At 45.4% G+C, this 22,828-nt stretch overlaps 1 protein-coding gene across 1 annotated transcript in view; it reads left to right on the top strand.

The window, feature by feature from the left end:
• Nucleotides 1-2,664: 2,664 nt before the first annotated feature.
• The window catches only part of cdh13 (cadherin 13, H-cadherin (heart)), a 285,157-nt gene continuing 264,993 nt past the window's right edge, over nt 2,665-22,828 (top strand). Inside the window, exon 1 of the mRNA XM_034588673.1 lies at nt 2,665-3,087. Coding sequence (XP_034444564.1) covers nt 3,043-3,087 — 45 coding nt within the window. The 5' untranslated portion in view covers nt 2,665-3,042. The remainder of the gene's footprint in view (nt 3,088-22,828) is intronic.

A 22,828-nucleotide genomic window follows, 5' to 3' on the forward strand; every position in this document is an offset into this window, starting at 1 on the left:
AGACTGATGTGCTACTTCTATAGACACCTGACCTTCTGGCTTGGAATGAGAAAATGTTTTGTTCTCGTTGAATAATGCTCTGTAATGTCTGGATTGGGCTGATGTCTGAACCGCTCACAACGGATCTTTTCTTTTTATGCTGTGAGGAAAATTCAAGGAGAAAGGATAAGTGAAAATTCTCATAAATTCTCCAAACATACAGAAACTCTTGTTATTTCCGAGGCTCAAACGTCTTGTGACAAGCTGTTTTTATTTTGTCTACGCAAGCAAACATGCTTTTACTTACATGCTTCATTACGCAAGAGCCTTTTAAAGTATTCATGTTACAACAGTTGAGATATTCTATTGCGACGGATGATCCTGCGTGACTCACTGAAACTATAAAAAGACTAAAAGCAATCCGCATGGCATTATGTTGTATGCGATCAAGACTTTAATCAGCCACAGGGTTGAATTCAAATGAGCCTCCCTCCATTTTAATAATTATGTGGTAGTCAATTGATTATTTCCAACAGGAAACTCAGAGGTCAACGGCGTCACTGTAGCGACTGAGTGTTTGGCTGAAGGACACTCGAGCAGGGGACTTGCGTTCTTTGTCTGCTTTTCTAGATTAAAAGGAAAAACAGATTTCTGATAGTTTAGATCGTCCTAGTTTCTCAACAAGGAGCCGTTAAAAAGACCAAAACTAATAATGTATGACTTTTTCACTTCATGGCACAACAGGGTCATTTGTTCCTGATGAATACCTCTTATTCAGTGGCACTCACCGATGTGTTTTTGAACAGTTTTTGAACAACAACAATGGAGCTTTGTGGAACAGCGGAAGAGCACGTGTGGTTTTGTACTTTTCATGGGGTTTGTTAACAGTGAGAAAAATAGTTTAAAATGTTATTTCAGAGGGTTTTGAAAAGCAATGCAGAAAATAAAAAGCTACTGAGTGGAAGCTAATCTGTCTTTAGATTGAAAGAAACCCAGCATGAGACCATTTAACACAGAACAAGTGGCATGAAAATCAAAATGCGGTAAATCAGTGACTCATGTATAGACTGAGTTCACCTGCATGAGTAACAAAAATAAAAAAAACTAAAAAAAAACTTCATGAAACATTCAAGCAAGATTTATGACTCTGTTTGTTTTATTTCTAAAACTGTGATCGCACTCCCAAAGAACAGTTTGCTCGACACGATGAGAAGGATGTAAAAAACAATTAGATAACATCTCCTGTGTCTCTGCAGGAGGCTTTTTCAATGTCTGAGGATACTTTCACAGCTACCGTGTTTGTTTCGGACTTTTCAGTTTAGTCCGAACCAAATCGACAGCTGTGAAAGCTTCGTCCGACAAAATGAGCCTTAGTTTGATTTGTTTGCAGTGAAAACAATTTATTTGGGATAGTTCAGACCTTTGGACTGATTGCAGGAAGTTGAGAAAGCATAAGAAGCAGAAGTGGTTCACAGGATCGGTTGCAGTCTGTGTCACTGACATTATGTCTGAACAACAAGGACGTTCATGTAGTGTCGAGGACTGTGCCTGAAGTCAGTGATGGTGAAAGTAGTAACATGATGATTTTCCAGCAGCAACCAAATTAACAAACTAAACTGCTTCATTCGTTTTCTCCATTTAAACGCAAACAACTACACCCCTGAACTGAAAAACACCCCAAAGTCAGACGCACGCCCGTCCACAAACCAGTCAAGTCAACGCTGATGACGATGACAGGACGTATGTATATCGATTAACAGTCTTTAGTTGCCTAAATTACAACGTGAAACCAAAACAAAATCATGTGTTTAGGATGTAACATGACACCAAGCCTGGTCCTTTCAGAAGTGAAAACAACTGGTTTCATCTCAGCAGGGGCTGGAAGTTTTGCCTTTAGCGTGTGTCCCAAAGCTGTGGATGTTTTGCCTCATATCTTGTAGTGTTGTTTGAAGTTTGATGCATTAAAAGTCGTGAACATTAACAAAACGTGCCCCATTAAGAGTGACTGTGATGTGACTTATTATATCTGGGATGCTCTGTAAGTTCTGTCATAATGATGGTGTCAGTAAAGGTCAGACCATATGACCAACAGTGGGATTGAACTCAAGAAGAAAAGGAAATTCCTCCTCACAGAAATGAAATAATTCATTATGTTGGAGCTGATAATGAAAAATCACAGTGATGGTTTTACACCAGCGATTAGGATTAGAAACTATTAGCTTCAATTCTCCGATGGAGCATTTTCATGTAACATCACACGATCCTGGAAATGCACGAACTTTCTCTCTCTCTCTCTCGTGCACCAGGGTTGAATTTAACAGCTTCCCATGCGCGCGCTCCCGTCACTCGTGCACCGAGTGTAATTTCTATAGAAACCGTAAATCACCTTTAAACGGGGACGGATTAAAGATGCTGGTATAAGGGCTATAAAGCTGTCTGATAGGGGGGGGGGGGGGGGGGGGGGGGGGGATAAAAACGGCACCGATACGTGGGATGCTGATGAATCCTCGAAGCTGCTGCTGCACCTGCCGATCGCTCCAAACTCCGGGGATGAATTCTGATTTTGTCCACAGCAGAAATGAGAGGATGCTGACCCTCCACTTGCAGGAGCCCCCTCCTCATCCTCCTCATCCTCCCCATCCCTCCCTGCCTCTCTCCTCCCGTCCTCCTCCTCCTCCTCCTCCTCCTCCTCCTCCTCCTCATAAATCTATTGGTCGTGGTCTCGGCTCCACTATCCAATGCTCTGCTGATCAGACTGCAGTTGTATTTGGGGGGGAAGTTGGCAGCTGGCGGCTCACGGCGAAAGGCGTTCCTCTCTCTCTCGCTCACCCTCTCTCTCTCTCTCTCTCTCTCTCTCACTCTCTCTCTCTGCCTGTCTGTCCCTGTGTCTCTCTACCCATCTCTCTCTCTCTCTCTCTCTCTCTCTCTCTCTCTCTCTCGCTCTCTCTCTCTCTCTCTCTTCGGCGCTTGGACAGTGGAATTATGAGCAGAGCTGACCCAGCCTCTATCACCCTGTCCTGAATCCGCGTACTGTTCCACACCGAGAGACATTAACAACCCGCCATGGAGCTTGGAGTCCGCATCGTCTTGGCTTTCCTCGTCCACCAGGTAAGAAAAGGAGGAAAGGTGCGCGTGTGTGCGTGTATGTGAAAGAGAGAGAGGGATTTGGGGACAACGTGACTGAGATGGAGAGCGACCCCACTCTTTTATTTCTGGGTTATCCGTCTTGTCTCAGTCGGGCTTCACTTGGCAAGTTTGTCCCGAGTCTGCGCCCTGACGCACAGCGCCGCGCCAAACCAAGTTTATCCGCGTTCCGTGGCTCTGCGCGCCCCGGCCGCCTCCGAGTTCGTGGCAGGAGGAGCAGGAGGAGCAGGAGGAGTCGGGTCTGACTTCTCCGCAGAGCTCCCTCACTTCTTTTTATTTCAAGGGAAATGCCTTTCACGTGTATTTTATAGAGCCGCCACAGAAGCGAGGGAGAGGGAGCTACGCAGACGATGGATGAAGACAAGCGGGGAGAGGAGGAAGAGGAGGAAGAGGAGCGCAGGGGGTGTTAATGTTTGTGGCAGATCACATGCTCCGGCTCTTGTCTCCAGTCGCATCTATATTCCGCTCAGCCACCAAGTTGTGCGTCTCTTTGGGCTCGTGTGTGTGTGAGGGAGGGAGAGAGTGTGAGAAGCAGAGAGGAGAGGAGGGGGGGGGGGGGGGGGGGGGGGGAGAGAGAGGGAGAGAGAGGGAGAGAGAGGCTGGTGGTGGTGGGTGGGGGGAGGAGAGAAAGAGGGGCAGGGAACTAACTTGGCCGCCGTTATTTGTGTCGTCTCTCTGGGTATTTCACTCAGTCTATTGCTCTCCGCAGACGGGCTCTCCCGGGATATTTAATAAAGCCTTAATTCCCACTGTGATAGAACCGCTCGCCTGTTTGATCTGACTTTAATATGTGCGGAGGGAGAGAGGGAACTTGGAGGAGCTGCTTCTGCCACTCAAGTCTTTAAGCGATGATTTCAATGGAGACGGCGACTGCTCAATTTGTTCTGAATCCCTCTGCAGCCTTTATCCACTTCACCGCTTCCCACCAAGTGACCAGTTCCCCTATTACTGCTGAGGTGCCCTCGAGCAAACGGGGTGAAATCCAGCCACTCTGACCTCTGACCTCCTCATGCGGAACACACACGCATTCATCTCATTACAGGATGAGCGTGAATTAACCAGCGAGGTAATCACGGTGCAGTTTCTCTAACAACAGTGGCACTCGCTGCGAAGCTCGAAGCGGCAGCTAATTTTAAAATAACCTAGCTGAGGCTATTTCTAAACACAGCAACAATGGGAGAGCCCCGGAGCGTGGCAGGCAAACAGCTCATTTGGGAAACTCTTGGGCTGCTGCTTCTCTCTCTTCTCTCTTCTCTCTCTCTCTCTCTCTCTCTCTCTCTCTCTCTCTCTCTCTCTGTCTCTCTCCCTCTCCTCTGGATGTACAGAGAGGCAGCAGACAGCACAGCTCATTTGGTATTTCTCGTATGACCCGTGTAGGCTCACGGTGCAAATTCTCTGCTCTGTTTTATTCATTTTTAATTGGGATAGGCCATCGGTTCGTTTCCACATCGTGGCTCGATCTTCTGATCTGAAGCCATCGTGATGCAGGCTAATAGAGCCCACAAAGAAATCAGCTCCCCTACTTTATCAATCGTGACCTGCCCCTATTCTCACAGACATACACACACACACACCACCCACGTTGCACACTCACATTTTGTGTTACTGCTCTTGTGAGGAGGATTTCTGTTGACTAGTTTCATTCACTATCCTCAGGGACAGAGTAGAAAAGAGTTTTTTACTGAGTTTTATGTAAGAACGAAAATGTCCAGACGATCTCCAAAGTTTCTCCTGCCAGCCCTAATATCCGGTGAATTTATCAAGGGAGCCCATGTGTGCAGAAGGAAAATGTGTTGATTGTGTTTCTACTTGAAAGACAACGAGGCTGACTTCTGGTGGCAACGTGCTGTAAACAAAAGCACGTGATTCCGCCACCGCCAGTACGAATGCTCGGGACATTTTCCTGCTGTTGTAAACACATCTGACCTCTGACAACATCCTGCTGCGTTGTTGTTTATTCAGGCTGCAGGAGACATAAGCAGGAAGTAACATATTAACTCTCGTGACATCTTCGTCGGTGTCTTCTACGTGTGTGCATTTTTTACGTCTATCGCGCGTTAGGAGCGTCATCCTGACTTGCCATTGACTTTAGAGGCCAGTTGGAGAAAGTCCGCAGCAACTGTGGAGGCTCTCACTCGGACAATCGCGTTCACACGTGCACAGTAAACACGGAGGATCTGCGTAGTTCAGGGCAGGTCTGAAAGCTGCTCTAGTCACTCAAGCACCAGTTAGATCTATGGGGCTCTGGCCCGAACTTGAGGCTGATTAACAGACTGAGCCAGTTCCTCCGGGAGAAGCTCCATCCTCCGGCTGTCCCACTAGAAGCGGTAGCTCTGAATATTTGACATGAATGAATCCATGAAATGACTCAAGCGAAAACGCTAAAGCAAACCACTGAAAATATAAACTAGATGTTCCAAAGCCACAGAAAATGCTTTCACGAAACTTTAAACCAGCCCCCCCCTCTGGGAATCAGAGGATCATGCAGTCCCACTGTTACAGTGCAGAGTGAGGTATGGAATGAGGGGCTCTTATTTATAGACGCTCAGGTTGGGAGCCAAGTCTCTCTCCACAGTAAGCACAGTGCACACCTACCTTCCTCCCACCACCTCCTCACCCGCATACGGCCAGACACACCACAGGCAGCCCCCCCCCCCCCCCTTGGCAGTAAATCTCTGTTTTCTAAATGAAACGCTATAAGCAGTCTCTCCGGGTGGAGCGAGGTTTCGGAATCGGCTCGGAACAGCTGGGAGCTGCAGGTGCAAGGATTTTTCTCTCTGTCATTTTTTTGTATTTTTGATTCTCATTTCTTTCCCCACTTGGATTCCTCCCTCCCTCCTTGTCTCTCTTGTGTGTTTCATTTCTCTCGTTCTGTTTGACGTCCCTCTCACCCTGTGAAACTAGTCTTTTACCTTTATTAATGTGATTCACCAACCCTAACCCCCCCCCCCCAGTTATTTCCTGAATAAGCTCAGAACCGTTCTCTCACTTTAACGCTCTCTCTGTCTTTCCGGCGGAGCATGACAGTTATACTCACAGTTTAAATTCTGGGCTGGCACCAGGGCGTGTCTGCAGGAAGATTTGCTGTCATGGACGTTTATGGGGGTGCGGTGAACAGCGGACTGTTAAACTTCCTGTTTAAGACGGCGAGGGAGACAGGTAGCGAGGGAACGGAAGGGAGGTCACGGTCTCCGGGAACAACGTTCAACGTGTGGCGCCGGAAACGGAGCTGCCGCGGCGTCCTCCTTAGTCACACACAGGGGGCAGACCTTCGCGGTGACGCACAAACACTCACACAGACGGAGATGCCTGACACAGAGAGACACACTTTATCCTTTTATCCCTTTTCTCCAACTCCCCCGCCCATTGTGCCTCACCATCTAGAAGCAGTTCATTGATCTCCCCCTTATCAAAAAGAGAGGACACGACCATTCCTGGTATGTCAGCGCCATTTATTATTCAGGAGTGCAGCAACAGGTGTGAGGTATGAGTGCACACACGTATACTGAATAGCAAGTCCACGCTGCGTTCAGCTACTCCTGCGTTCAGCTCCTGTAATCTCTGGGTTGAGTCCCTCCTGAACACATGGGTTTATATATATCTCATGTAGTTCCATGTTTTATCCGTCTTTGCAGAGGACAATGAAGGATGCTCAGTCCATGCTCCACCCCCCCACCCCCTGTGATTTTCTTTTCACAAACTGTGAGTTGGAGCCGTGTCATGTCCGTCACTGGAATCAATGAATCATCCTCTCAGAGCCGACCCCAGCTAACCTCTTGTTTCTCCCAAGAAGATTTCTGTGTGTGAAGTGTCCTCTCAGACCTTCTGCTGTAACTGAGTGTCGTCTCAATGATGGATTGTTTTGATAATGGGGAATGAGAAGAGCATGATGACACTGTAACGACGAAAACCAGTCATTAAGGCCCGGGTGATTTCCTTCTTTCTGTCTTATCACTTTGGGCTGCATGCGCGATATGACTTCAAATCCATATCACGATTATTTCAAACTTTTACAACTGATCTTGATGATAACCTGCTCAATTAGTATTCATGCGTTCACAGATGAGGCGTCGCTTCTTCTGCAACGATGAAGTTAAAACACTGCGTTGCGTCATAATCTGCGGAAAGAACTTCTGTCTGCAGGAGTGTGTGAATGTTTGAAGTATTTATACATAAGAAGTAAGAGTTATTGTCAGTAATGGTTGAATATGTTAGTAGGCATGTTGTATATCAAGCAGTCTTGTTGCAATCATAGTCTACAATCAGCCACCACCACGATCATGATCCAATGAACGTAGCGTAAACCTAAAAGTTTGTAAATGCACACATTCAGGAAATTAACTAAATTAACCAACATGAGCAAGATAAAGTCGGATTCAAAATGTCGTTTTCATAATATTTTGGGTTAATTGTGCAGCTCTACGATCCCTTTCACCCGTCCTCACTCTCTCCTGCTCTCTCCTCCTCATCCCTTCTCTCGCGCCCGTAGACCAGCTGGCAGCATAAAGGATTCGAGTTTCACAAAAAACTGCAGAGAAGTTTGCTGCTGTAACAGCCTACAGAGACTCACAAATACAAAAAAGAACATGCAGGAGCTGAAGTGAAAGCATCAGCCAACACAATCCAGACTCTGCTGTCTAAATGAACCCTGGTGTTACTGTGGTTCGAACAATCATCTGGCAAATAGGCTTTCCAGTATGGGGGCTTTGTGGTTTCAGTCTCCATTACTTTCTACTTATCTGTGCTGTTTCCTGTATGAAAGCACACAGCCAACCACAGTTTGTGGTGCAGGAGTGCTCTTCAGAGCCTTTCAGTTCGGAGTCAGCTGTTATTGACAGTGAACAACGAACTGTTAAAGATTCCTGTAAATTAAATACACATGCACACGCACACCACACAAAAGTTTCAACCCAAATGGGCACAGAAGAACGTGCATGGACACACACACACACACACACACACACACACACACACACTTGTACACTTGTGAACTGCACTTTTTTCAGAACTGCTTCAAAAACAACAGTTACACAACAGTTACTGGTCTCCACCTCTCTCTCCCACTCTCCACTGTCACTTAGTGCTTTGCTCATTGTGGGAACTGTTAGGTTTGGTCTCTAAAACGTTTCTAGATCCTGACCACAGGCTGCACACAGACGATGTGTCTCCAGATCCATCCACTGACCAGAAATGAAACCGACATATCCCGGAAACGAACGCTCCCTTCACCAAATGATGTCATTTGGGAACAGAGTCTGTGCACTGGCGATCTGGGAACTGAGCCGTGGCATCAAGGTCCCACCTAAAACACGCCTACAACCAAACCTCATCTGTCAATCATGGCCTTGGCCTTACGGCGTTAAGTGCTTTGACGTGATTGACATAAATTGTGATGTAACGATATCTGGATAAAGTTTAATTGAACTGAACTGACATCAACCCGAAACACTGACATCAAGTTTTCTTTTATTTATCCTCATGTTCCCCCTGTGACTGCGGCTGAGCAGCACAGCGCTGTAATGGACTTTAAGGTCAAACGCTATCTTAACTCCACTGTTGGAGGGCGTGACCTTTGAGAGAAAAACACAGTCTTCTTCAATCTTCTCTCCCTCGACGTTGCCACCGCTGCTCTCCTGAGGGAAGGGAGTGGATGAGTGGAGGCCGGCGTGGGAGGATGAGGGATAGAGATAGTGAGAGTAGTAATTAAAGTAAATATGTCCCCTCAGCGCTCCATTAGAATCTGCCTGCATTTGATATAAGTGGCTTAATTATGCAAAACGCCAATGGACGTGGCGTCGTGCAATCGTGAAATTCGCCCAACCTAGAGTCCGAGGAGAGTGGATTAATGGCTTATTTGTGAGTAGTGATGAGTTTTAATGGATTGAGAAAGTACAGAAGAGACGCACACACACACACACACACACACACACACACACACACACACACACACACACACACACACACACACACACAAACACGCACACACAAAAGGCCTTAGTAACCATGTGTGAAGGACACGGCAGCACAATGCGACGCTGTCCCTCCAGCTGATCGCGCTTTCATCTCGGTTTGTCCTCCTCTTGTTAGTTCCGTGGTCGGACGAGCACACGAACAAGCACACAGATAAAACGGGTGACAGAGAGACAAAGCGCCACAGAGATACCCAGGTAGAGATAACGGCTGCATCGCCTCCCAACGACAACATTCAAAATCTCAAGTGTGTGTGTGTGTGTGTGTGTGTGAGAGAGAGAGAGGGAGGGCGACGCCGTTCACACCCCCTTCTCTCTCCATCTCTCACTTTCTCCATCTCTCCCCTCCTCCTCCTCCTCCTCCTCCTCCTCCTCCTCCTCCTCCACCATCCACTCTGACAAACACCCTCTGTAGCACATTACAGATATTCATGAGCCGTTCACCCACTCTGTTTGTCTGTCTCTTCTCCGCACTCGCAAACATCCAGATACGTCCTCCCCTCTCTTTTCCCGTCTCTCACACACACACACACTCACAAGTCTATGTTTGGCAGGAGTATCTTTTTCTCTTTTCTTTTTTTCTCAGTGGGATTGTGATAACTCCTCTCCATTGCCTCGACGTGTGTGTGTGTGTGTGTGTGTGTGTGTGTGTGTGTGTGTGTGTGTGTGTGTGTGTGTGTGTGTGTGTGTGTGTGTGTGTGTGTGTGTGTGTGTGTGTGTGTGTGTGTGTGTGTGTGTGGCTGCAGCACAGTGGGAGTATTCATGTAAAAGGGCTGGTACTGCGGGTCCCTATTTCTTGCACACGAGTACTTTTTGCCGCTAACAGTAGCCGGGCGATGATATTATAATGCATTAGGCTTCCAGTGGGCAGCGCTCCATTGTTTGTGCCATTCACACCATTCCTCAGCCACTTAGCAAAGGTCAATGAATAGTTATAGCGTTTCATCACTAACTGCATTGTTAATTTCGAGCCACGGGGTCAAAACTCGGCTGATGGAGATTTCTGCCAGATAAACCTGATTCATTTCTTATGAACATATCGGTAGGTGAGGTGCCCCCCCCGGAGCAGCAGCATCTCTATAGATAGACGGCTCCTGCATCCATGGCCACTGAGCTGCTGTATCGGAAGTTGAGAAGTTACACCGAACCAGCTGATGGATAAATCAGACACACACTCACTTCTTCTTCTCGTCTGCATATTCAGCTTTCTCCCTGCCCTCATATTTACTCGCCCTTATCGAGCTAGATCGAGCATCGGGGAGGACATTTGAAATTGCTAACAGCTACGCACCGTGCTGTAATAAGCACCTCAGGGTGGGAAGACAAACACTCGGTTTCAACCTGACCCAGCCCCAATTAGGCTTTACATACAAATTTAGACTAACACCTAAAAGAGCACTTGTGTGTGTTCTCTCTTTCTCTGAGGTCCTCATCAGGTTTCTTTTCCTTCGGGGGGGGGGGGCAACTTTAGAGCTTAATGAGCTCTATAAATCTCCGAGTGTGTATCTGAGGACTGAAGGTGTGTGATGCATCGCCTGCTCTATGTTTACTTTGCACTATCCCCCATGGATTAGTCCACCTTTGGCACAACAGTGTGGGGTTTTTCTTTGTTCAACACCCAGACAGAAGTGGAAACTCGACTAGCTGATATTAGACACACACAACTACACAATGAGGACTTTTTCACACACCACCTCATCTGTTTCACGAATACCGCCCAAAGTGAATTGTTAGACAGTATGGGGCAGAAAATGTATGACCACACTCACACACACACACACACAGATTTGTTCAGACATCCCTGTTGGTACTAACCAGAACCTTATCCCAAACCTTAAAGCTAGTGGTCCTGACAAGCTCAGTGTATGTACTGAAAAGTTAATTAAGAGATGTCACACAAATTCACATTTGAATTTTTAACAAAGCTTCCCTCATCCCTAACTTTTTAATCGGCTGTAATCTCCCCCTCAATATTTCCGTGTTCACACTCGTATGTGTCACTTTCTCGTTGAATTGGAACTGATCTCGGTGTTAACGTTAGAAAAAACCCCATTGAATCCTGTTTGATTGCAGAAGAGTAACGAGTGGAAGACCAGACCGCTCCGTACGCTTTCAGAGCTGATAGCACAACATGTACCACCACCTTGACTTTAACACAGTTCTCTAAAGCTCTGGTGGAAGCCGATCCTCCGATGTGCCTCCTCACTCTCGCAGCATGTGATGCGATTGTTTGAAGACGTCAGACCTACTTTTTACTTATTTTTTTTGTCTCTCTCAACATGACTCTGGGGTTTTTCACTTTACTCCATGTTCAGCAAGGGTCTTTGAAGTAATCAAATCCCCCTCTGCTGCTAAACGGAACTGATAGCTGAGAAGGTCTTCTTGACTTTTACAAGAAATCACCCCGGCTTACTCGCTTCATCTCTTTTTTTTTACTTCTTCTTGTGTTTTGCTGCTCTGAGGCGTTATTTTACCCATTTTTCTTCTCACCAGCTCCGGTCCGTTCAATTCTCCTGAATGTATCTCAGGCTTCTTTCTCCTTGTCTTTTTTTTTGGTAGGCGATTCACAAAAGACAGCACAATATTAAATTTTACACTTTCTCCCCCTGTCTGTCTGTTTGCCCTTGTGTTCTATAGCTTCCACTTATTTTCCTCGCTGCGCTGTTGTAGGAGAAATCAGGCGGAAAAAATGTTTCACTCAGAAATCAATCTCTCTTGTCTTCCTGCCCTGAGGCACGCAGTACCGCCCCTGCTGCCTAGATGGCGACAAAATTTCAGATATTTTTTTTTTGAGGGGGGTTGTCGAGGATAATTGCCACTCACGTCCACTCCTGTTTAAACCGTGTGAGCGTGCGTGTGCAGGTGTGTGTTGCGCCCCGTTCCCTTTCAAGTGTTTTTGCAAAGGTGCTTCGTTGGAGGCAGAGTGACCGTTCAAAACCCCTGAACCCGACTGTCGAGAAACAGACAGGAGTTGAAGGGCTCATTTGAAGCGAGCGCACAAAGCTTTATATTGGTGCCTACGCTGGCAGGTCGCTTCAAGGCAATTAGAGTAGCTCTTCCCACTTATTGCTTTTGATGTCGGCGTGTGTGGGGTGGGGGGTGCGGGGGGTGCGGGGGTGGGGGGGGGGGGATGAGCGGAGAAAGGGCTGCCACTTCAGTTGAATTCCTTTAGACACAATTAATGTCGTCCTCCATTCAGAGGTTTATCTCATATTAGTGCAGGCAGGTCCAAGGCTTTGAGCCTACAAATGAATTAAATGATGGAGCAAAAAATAATTAAGTGGAAATAAAGGCAAGGAGGATTCGACTGATACTGTTGGATTCCTAACGACGCTGTTCTTGACAATTTTACGTACTCGTTACTACCTCTTTTATGTTTAACAGTTTTTTATTGGTGTTTTTTGGGTAATCAATACAATTATACAATTACACATCACAAATCTAATGGTTATACCCCTACCCACAATAAGACCCACCCACCCCCAGCCAGCCTACCCCATGCAGCAGAAGTACATACATTACGTTACTACCTCTTTTGACCCTGTTTCTTTATTAGTTTGTTTGTGAGCAAGAATACGCAAAAAAACAATTGGGTTGATTACTTGGTGGAAGAGCCCGTTACATTTTGGTGCGGCGCAAGAAAACACCTTCTTTGACTTTTCTTGACATTTTCACCGTTGTCTCACAGAGTAATCAATGGATCTTGATGAACATAATCACGCACAGGGGACTGATGACTATAAGTGGATAAGTGGGCACTTTCCTGCCACTTGATTGGATATAAGAGGACTGTTGGGCCAAAGCAAAGTTATGCCATTCTAGTTTAAGAACAGACAGACCTTAATCATCCTCCCTTTCATGTTCCTTTAATCCAATATCCATGCCAGGGAATGTTACAGAGATGCAATGCTTTAACCTTCCAGCGTGTTTTAGTTTCACATACAGGCAGTGAAGAGGTGTCTCCAAGAGATTCTCATCTACAAGGCTCCTTCTTCCCGTTGCTTGGTTGCTGTCGACACAAGGCCTGCTTGAGTGTTAGTCACGAAGAGGCCATCGGCTATTTCTGGAGGAAGTGATACGTTGTTGTGGCTCGAAAGACAGATGTGACGTATTTTTCTTTTCAATAATCCAATTGTTTGTTACAGCTCTGTACTCAAGACTGTCAACACCCATAACTGAGGTGGAGTCCAAGCTGCCTATTAGCTGCAGATTGTAGGCTTATGTGTTGTTCATTTGCATCCCAGCTCCATCCATCCTCATCTGTGTCTTCTGTTTGTTTAATGCTTTGATTCAAAGGGAGACACTTCCAAAAAGAACTGAGAGCGCCTCGGTTGAGCTCCTGCTTTTGCGTGATCCATGCATGGATATTTCTTTTTCGCAGTCCTGAAGTAATTAAAACACAGAGTTTAGGGCACAGATGTCGCGATCCATTTAGATAAGTGCTAGGATGGCAATTTGAAAGTCCACTTTAGGGCTTTCGGTGCAGGTGGTTGTGCTGTGATCCCCACGGGAGGGCTGAGGCAGCAGTAATGAACGTAAAGATGAGACTGTAGCTTTTGGCTGAGGCTTGGCGAGGTGAGAGCAGTGATTTCCATAGAGATGTCACGTCCGCCCACTCACACACACACACACACACACACACAGGGACTAATTCAAACAGCTGAAAAAGTTTGCTGTTGTGTCGTTAAAAAAGGAAGTCGTTTTATTTATTTTTTTTGTCACCTCATGAAAGGATTTCGTGATTCAGAAATTTCACCTCACAACAGAGTTATGCCTCCGCATCACAGAGCTGGCGTCCGTCCCTCTCATTACCAGAGCCTCGCCTCTCTTGTCAGCTACCGGGGAGTTTGCAGGCGCACTTCCTGCCGCAGAGATTCTCCCGAGGAGCGAGCTGACTGACTGGATTTGATTTTCATTAGGATTGCATGTCTTCACTGTCACATCCCCCCCCCCCGTACGCTTTACTGGACACAATTTTCCGCTGCGGTGACCCCTATACTGACGGCTTGGTTTTTCACGCCACAGCACAGTCGCACCGGGTGGCCGGTTATCAGTGCATTCACCATTACAGGGCCCCCCTGCGGCTGACCTGCTCAAAGGGGGCTTTTCTCCCTTTCTCACAATCCCACTAGGAGACGTGCACTGCTGCTGCGTCGGGACGGGCCACCGGCAGAATTGCAGGAACTGTAGCCGGCTGTCACAAGTCAAACAGTGTACTGCACAGACCTGAAATGTGCAGGTCACACACTTCCTCCTGCACACACACACACACACACACACACACACACACACACACACACACACACACACACACACACACACACACACACACACACACCCACACACACCCACACACACTGTTGACAGACAATTGAAGGCTGAGACAGTACAAGCTCATGTTACTGCTCCCCAGAGGCTTTGGAAGATCAATGGGAGATAATTATTTGTAATGGAGCCAGAGGAGAGAGTGTCCTTTGCAGCCAGAGCTGGAGTATGTGTACACATGGCACCTGGATTATTTGACCAAGATTTTCTTTTTCTGTGGGATTTGATTAACCGCAAACGGGTGGTCGGGTTTTACCACTTCTCTTCTTCTGTTTTGAAACCTCAGCAGTTTTATCAGAGCCACAGTGTCGTAGTGTATTTTTGATTATCCAGGACAAGAACATGCACCTTGATTACAGGTGCAGCAGAGGACACGGTCTTAAATTAACATGGCTCCAGCCTGTGATTTATTATATTCTGCTTTGGCCTGGTCTGGCTCACTTACACTCAGACACCTGCAGTATTCAGTTCACAAACACACAAAAGAAATGTGCAGACTAGAGGCCGACCGATGTATTAGTCGGCCGATATGAGATGGTACAAAGGCTATGTGGCAATGTGACTACTTTTATTTTACCCAACAAACGACACAGAAATATGGACTTTTTTTTGTATTGTCTTGTATTTGCATTATCTTTTTATTTAAAGTTATTTATAATAATGGTTTATGCATGTTTATGGTTAAACAGTTAAATATCAAGCCTCAATTATTTAAGGTTTGATGAAGACATCTAAGAAATCATTCCATTATTTATTTTTTATAGAAGTATTTTGCTCTAGTGAGCACACACTGAAAAAAAAGCAGTATCATTATGGGAACCTATTATCTGCATTATAGGTACTAAAAAACAAAACAACTCCACATAACATAATCATTATATTAATATTAATGTTAATGGATAAATTAAGGTTAGTATGGAGGGAACTGACTCAATGATTGACTACATTCATTTATTTACTCATTAATTTATTTATTTTCCGCTGTTTTTAGTTATTGATGAAACTAAACTTGTATTTGGATTGTGTTTGAATTGATTTCAATATGTCTGTTTCTTCCCTTGGTTAATTGTGTGTGTATGTGTGTGTGTGTTTGTTTGCTCACTCGTGCACACTCGTGCTGCTCTTGAACTTGAGCAACGCTCTGAGACAAAGGAGTCGGCAGCGGAAATGCTCCGATAATTCCTTGTTGATAATAGAACCACAGCCTTTACCACTAATGTCGACTTTTATTCCAAACATTCACAAACCAAAACACTTTGGAACGCTAATGCACATGTCAAGTGTTTGACTCCACGCGGTTCTTCTTGATAACTCTCAACATCAGAGGCGCAGACAATTTATTCTCTTTCGCAGTCTGAATGTGAAGAGGCTCCAGCACTTAACTTTGTTTTTGTAGTGGGTGGGTGGAAGCTGCTTCTGCGGTTCTGTGCCCCAGTTGGCAAGTGACTTGACATCGTCAAGAGGCGGTGGGTGAGCATACATTCGAATAATGTTACCAGGATGAGACAGCACGGGATGTACAGACTTTGAGTTTTCATGCAGTTTTGAATTTATGATATGGTTTTTTATTTCTTTGAAATCAACATCAGTGAAAGTGAAGAAGACTTGTGGCGTCATGTTTAATATTTAATATGTTTAGATCGTCATCACTTGGGATTTGAATGTGTAAATATTGAGAATGGACACTTCAGTGGCGAAGTCGTACTAAAGATAACGTTTGACAAGTCAAGTCAAGTCAAGTCGGACTTTGGATTAGTGGGAAAGAGAATCGAACGTTAGCATCAATTGACACGAGAGGAAAACACAGTAAAAGACATAGAAGTTACAAGGTAAAAAGTAAAAAGTAAATAAATATAATAAAATGAAAGACTTTAACATAATCATGAGGCTAGCCTGTGTTACCAACACATCAAGACAATGTTTAATTAACAAAAAGATTCAATGCATAATCTTAAATAAAGACTCAATATGGAACACACTTGCTGAGCTGGGTAAATTGTGTTCTCAGACAGATTGTGAATTATATTTGAATAATAACAATAACAAGCATCAGGCGATTAGGGTTTTTCTTAGTTTATTGTGGCTGGGCCGTAAAACAATATCACCAATGATCGTAATATTATTTTCATCAATAGAAATAAAACAAAGGCTGGTGGTGACAACCCGCCCGGACTGAACTCTCACTTCCTGTTTTATTTTGTGTTACCCTCACTCTGTTCATGGACTCCAGCTTCACTTCCTCCCATTGTTTCACCAATCACTCTCTCAGTATAAAAACACCTGCTCACACACACACACAGACACACAGACAGACACACAGACAGACTTATTTCCCTGTCAGATCATCTCTGTTCTTCATGTGGAGCTTTACCAGCGTTCCTGCCCCGTGTGGCCTCCCACGTATGACCACCGACCTGTTTTTGTTTCTGACACGGCCCTGCAGCTTTACCTGCCTTGGAATTTGTTATTTCACGCCTGTGGATTCTCTGAAACTATATTACCTCCCTGGCTGCCTTCCTGTGCATGACCTCTGCCTGCTGATTTGAGCTTTACATGATTCCTGCATGTGAGTCTCCGTTCTTTGTCCAGTCATCATATTGATATATTGCTTGTGCACTGTGCCAATACACTAAGAGCTGTAACACATAATGGATCTACGTCAAATTTGTCAAATGTTTTGCTGTGTAAGTGTTTTTCATTCTCTGCTAATAGAGAAGAGATTTAAACCATGCAACCTTCACTCAGGTCTAAACATCAGTCTTTAAACCTGAAATAAAAATCGGACATTTAATGTGCTGATTATCAATTATTGACTAACTCCAGATTTTTGGCCGTATTGCCCAGCCCTACATTTCATCAACTTCCAATCCCAATGCAAACACTTCTCCCACTCCTCAGTGTAACTAAGCTGCTGCACTTAAGAATCCTGGAGCTACCACTGCTTTTAACAGATGGTCCAAAGTAGTGTTGTTGGTCAGAAAAGATCATTCTGCTTCGGTTCAATGCCCAACTTCCTGCAGATAAGTAGAAGTAAAACACTCAGTGCTATTTCCCAAGCTGCTGCCAACGTTTACCGTAAGTTCCACTCGTTCCCCAGAGACACACATGTGGCCGGACATTGATACCTCGACCGTGACTCGACAATCAGCAGTTGAACTCACTGTTATACTACAACTGAGCTTTGGTTCCGATTTGTGTCTGAGTGTGTTCATCTGAATCCACCACCATTTTAATTGCCCCCACAGAGCCACAGGATTGGGTATCACCGTCTTTCGGGTCATACATGACATACATTTGACGAACATGGTAACCGACGCATGGACCTGCTCTAACTTGTTCTCATCCAACGCTACCAACCCGAGGACGCATACATGTTCTCACGCATGCATTCACACGTCAGGCTTCCTGTAACAGACTCTCACATACACATGCTGGCTTCTGTACTGGTGCTAATGAGCGTCTCTGGACAGAAGCTGGAAGTCTGGGCTGTTCTCCTGCTCCAGTCAGGGAACTGACAGCTGGAGCAAACCCTGGTCCAGCTGCACAGGTTCTGGATACGGACGCACACATTTTTTACACACTGGGACCACCGTGCTCTGCACACTTAATCTTTGTATGATATATAATATCATTATGTGTGTTAAGTCTCTGGTGGGTTTCAGGAACTCATTTTGCACCACAGGAAACAGGGGGATTTTGGTTTAAGCTTGTTAAGCTTGCGTCGGCAACAGCCAGTGGACGGAGGAGTTGTAATTTTGGTTTGTCCTTCTGAACGTTCGTCTGTCTTTCCCATTCTTGTGAACACAATATCTCAAGAACGCCTCGAGAGAATTTCTTCAAATTTAGTACAGATGTTCACTTTCAAAGAACTTCAAGGATGACTTGATTAGAATTTAGAGTTCAAATGTCACAGGGACCTAACAAAACCTCTTTTAGTCTCGAACTCTTTATTTTTTAGAACTCTTTCACAGAATCCTTGTCACAAATATTCGATATTTGATGAACAGATTAGATTTGAGTCAAAGTTAAAGGTCACAGTGATGTGACAAAACATGTTTTTGGCCTCTTGAGCGCATTAATATATCTCAAGAGCTCTTTCAGGAATTTCTTTTCAGTTCTCGACTGGACTCAAAGATGAATTGAGTAGATTTCAGTGGTCGAAGGTAAAAAGTGACAGTGACCTCGTGTGGGTCTGGAAATAAAATAGACCGACCTGCTCCGGTTGGCGGAGGCGTTTCACCGCAGGGCTGTAATTGTGGTTGTTTCTGTAATTTTGAAAGTCTGCTGGAGTTTTCATGCAAAGTCTAGAATGTCTCTCTACAGTTAAACAGAGTTGGACTTTTTCAACCTGGTGTGAAAGAAAATCCTTGTTTCAGTCTGTTGACTTCATCCCTGATGCCCCATCTTCGTCTTATAAAAACAGAAGCCCCCCCCAGGCATCTCAGCCTTTTCCTTTTTTCCATCTCGATCATCTGTTCATCTCTTCACGTCTGTTTTTTTGGTTCTCATTCTCTGCATCTTTCCGTCTCCGACTCAGCACAACAAGTGAAATGTCCTTCTGTCGCTGTTGCTTCCCTGTGCAGAAGATCACAAACCTTTTTAAGAAGTAACACCATGCAGCTGCCCTGCATTCACTGGCCAGAATTACCAGTCTGTCCAGCACCTCTCCTTCAGCCTCAATGTGGTTAAAGATGCAGAGTGGGAAAGAGGAACGAAGAGGGAGAAAGGGACAAAGAGAGAGTGGAGAGGTAATGATGGTACAGTGGTGAGAGAGGCGATGCAGGTGGCGAGTGGACGAAGACTAAAAGAAGGCGAGCAAGAAGGGAAAAAGAAGAATTAGGGAAGATGGAGGCTCTGGCAGCGCTGACGTGTGGACGGTGGGTGGACAGGGTCGCTGAGTTGTGGCTCTGAAATGGGTCCTGACAGAGTCATTTCTCACGTGGAGATTTACCAGGGGTTCTTCAAATGGTGGGAGGACGAGAGCGAACGACCCTTTCCACTTGTCATGAATATTTATTAAGTAAGAGCATTCACAGGCTGCTGCGTGGAATGACAAACTGCGCTCTCCAAAGCAAGTACCTATATTCTTTTCCTATCTATTTCCTCACCCCTCTCCACCTCCACCTGGCTCTCACCTAACACATCGTCCTGTTTTCTGCTGCTTGTTAAATGCGTTCGGAGCGGTTGCATGTAAATATATACATGAGAAACAAAACTAGTTTCAAATCCATAACGTCCAATTACTTTTTAAAGTTTTTTGTTGTAAATCGGCCTTTGTAAACATGTAAAATAATTCATTCCCCCCCACACACACAGTGACAACCAGCTGTGTGATATCCAGGACTTCCAAGCATGTACCCACTATGGAAGGAGTGCCATATCCCGTAATAGACTGCCCTTGTTTACCAAATCCGATTTATCGACCGTGTCCCTATATGGCCGAATAGAGTCAAAATCTCTTGTACACAAGTCTGGAGTTTAGTGTACAAATGTGCCTCTGTTCCATCGTCCTCCCGGTCTCAGTTGCACTCTAGTTAAATCCGCCGTGTTCTCTAAACACCAGTTTTTACGATCACATCACCAGCCACGGATGCAGAGATTTGGAGAGTGATTTGGACTCAGGCTGGATCATCTGTTCGTTCTCAGGCATGAGCCAGGGCCGCTCCATGTTGGCCCCGGACGCGGCACCAGAGCAGACGTGTTGCAGGCAGAGCTTCCAGCGAGAAACTGAGAAAAAAAAAAAAATCAATTCAGCTCATTATTTTGATGCTTTCACTGGCTCGTCTTTTTATCGTGTAATTTTTTGTACATTCATCGGTGGCGGCCGTGTCTCCATTTATCTTTTTAACCGTGATGTATTTGGTATATGGGGACCAATAAAAGCCATTAATGTGCAGCTGAGATGTAAAAAGAAAGATATTTTGGCCAAGGAAGCACTTGGAAGATAATATGTCTGTCAAACGTAATAGCATCAGCTGTAATATTTCATTTATTAACACATCTGAAAGGTTGTTCATTGTAAGCTGGTTGTGATCAGTTCTTTTAAAGACGTTACAGTGTTCATGGAGCGAATCGTTCGTTCCCGTTGCATTTCCCTCCCAGGAGTTTCCATGACTTCTCCACAAGAAATGGGGAAAATGTAAATTTTCCTTTAAAGCGAGTGGTAAACAGAGGTGACAAGGACAAGTTTTGAATAACCATAAAGCAGACGGGGGGATAAATAACCAATAAAGTGCGGTCTTGTTTTCCATTATTTAATTTTCACCATGTTGCTTTACAGGGAGAGTAAATTAGGAAGGATATGAAAACTGACAAACAATAAACAGGCGTGTGTGGGTTGCTGTTTTTCCTTGTGGCCACGTTTGTGCTACTGTGGTGAGTGGTGAGCGTGGATAGAAAATGGTTGGAGGCAATCTTTTTGTATCCTGCTGGATCTCTCTGGGTGGAGAGATTGGGCTTTGTAGTTCTGATTGGAGGGAATTAAGGCCTGTCTTTGGTAGCTGGCGAGAAAACAGAAGCAGGCAACTGGGAAACAGGTTGAGCCTGTTAACGCTGTGTGTGTGTGTGTGTGTGTGTGTGTGTGTGTGTGTGTGTGTGTGTGTGTGTCGTAAGCGAAGGAAAAGAGCGAGATTAACTCACACATCGCACATCATTCAGCAGCTCCTCCGGCTCCCTTTTCTTCTCACCTTGGTTCTATCTGCACACAGATGTCTAAGACCCTGCTCAGACCTGGTATTAAAATCCTTCACGGGCGATCAGGTCACAGGTTGATAGCTCTGTGTACAGGTGTGACTGCACCGATACGTTGTTAAGCCCGTATTCAAGGTTGGTCTATTCTTTTGCCAGCATGTTCGCCAATGTCTCCTATAGGCTACATGGCAGGTCTCCTATAGGCTACATGGACAAAGCTTGCTTTGTCCATGTAGCCTATATATCATATATGTCATATATCATCATGGACAAAGCTTGCTTTGTCCATGATGATATATGACAAGTTGCAACCAAACATTTATTTGTGCCATTTTGGCCAGCGCCATTTTGTTTATTTGGAACCACAAGTAGCCATAAATGGAGCGACGCCTGCGAGCTAGTTCAGGCAGCCAACTCGAGCTGAAGAGTTCATTTTATTTATCTTAGACTTCTATGGAAAGGGACTTCTGCTGGCAACCAAGAGTCGCCCTCTGTTGGTCATTTGAGAGAACACAGGTTTCAGGGACTCTACTTTGCGGAGCCGGAGTCTGGATCCATTTTATATAGATTTATTCTCCTCTTTGGAGATTGCCGCCTCCTGTAGGTGAAGAAGAACCCTTGGTTGATGATCAGATAATAACAAGCCCAGTTGAAAAGGGAGGCGGTAACAATGACTGCAGAGCTGCTTCTTGGATTTCTTTCTTCTCGGAGGGATTTCAACTTTCACTCTGCCGACATACAACCTGCCAAATCCAACGAAACCCTAATTTCTTGTGAACGAGTCATGGGATTTCAATATGAGTCGGAAAGAGAGAAAAGGTGGAGAAGGGGGAGATGAGGAGGGACACTTCTCTTTATTTATTTATCTTTTGATCCGGTTCTGTTATGTAACTTTTTGTTAAAGTTACAGGATCTATTGATAGTCGCCTACAGCCCGTCCCTTGATATTGCTCCTCCTGCTCCAAGTTTTATCACAACAACCGGGGCTGTCTGATAGCAGGTCACATCACTGGGAATAACAAATCACGCTTGTTTTACAGCAGCATCCACACGACTGAGGCAGATAAAGGAAGAGCGAGGGGAAGGAGGGGAAGGGGGGGGGTTGATGGAGGATTCAGAGGGTTGGAAATAATGGGTTGCAGTTGGGACTGGTGCAGAAAACCAGAACAAAGCTTCGGTTTGGTGTGCAAGTGTCTTCATTCCCTTGTTTGTATGTCAGTGTGTTGCAGCAGAGAGCTCTAAATGACTGAGGGATCAGTGTCTTGTCTCGGCAAGCCACACTTTGTCGGCTTTTTGTGTGCGAAAAAACACATTTTGATTTGTGTCGCGCTGCTGTATATTCCTTTCGCTGAGCGGCTAGACTTCGTTTGGTGGCTTTTCCTCAGACTGGAGAATGAAGCGGCTGCTGGTGGAGAGTGAAATCCAGCTTGTGAACACTCAGAGCGACTAACAGGAAGGGAGAGCGAGACAAGCCTGAGGCACAGAGGGTCCCAGGAGCGATGATGCACAGGCATCTCAGTGTGTGTGTGTCTCTTTGTGTGAGTGTGTCTGTGTGTGTGTGTGTCTGTGTGTGTGTGTGGTCCTTGTGTCTTTTATATGCATGTGTGTTTGTGTTGTCCCCTTGAGGCTGGCAACAGAGGGATGATGGAAGTGCTACTGATCATCAGCCTCCAGGCCCACCACTTGAGACTGGCTCTCAACTTATGGAAATCACACTCACA

The sequence above is a fragment of the Hippoglossus hippoglossus genome, chromosome 6 (assembly GCF_009819705.1).
Source record: "Hippoglossus hippoglossus isolate fHipHip1 chromosome 6, fHipHip1.pri, whole genome shotgun sequence".
In the NCBI taxonomy this organism is placed as follows: domain Eukaryota; kingdom Metazoa; phylum Chordata; class Actinopteri; order Pleuronectiformes; family Pleuronectidae; genus Hippoglossus; species Hippoglossus hippoglossus.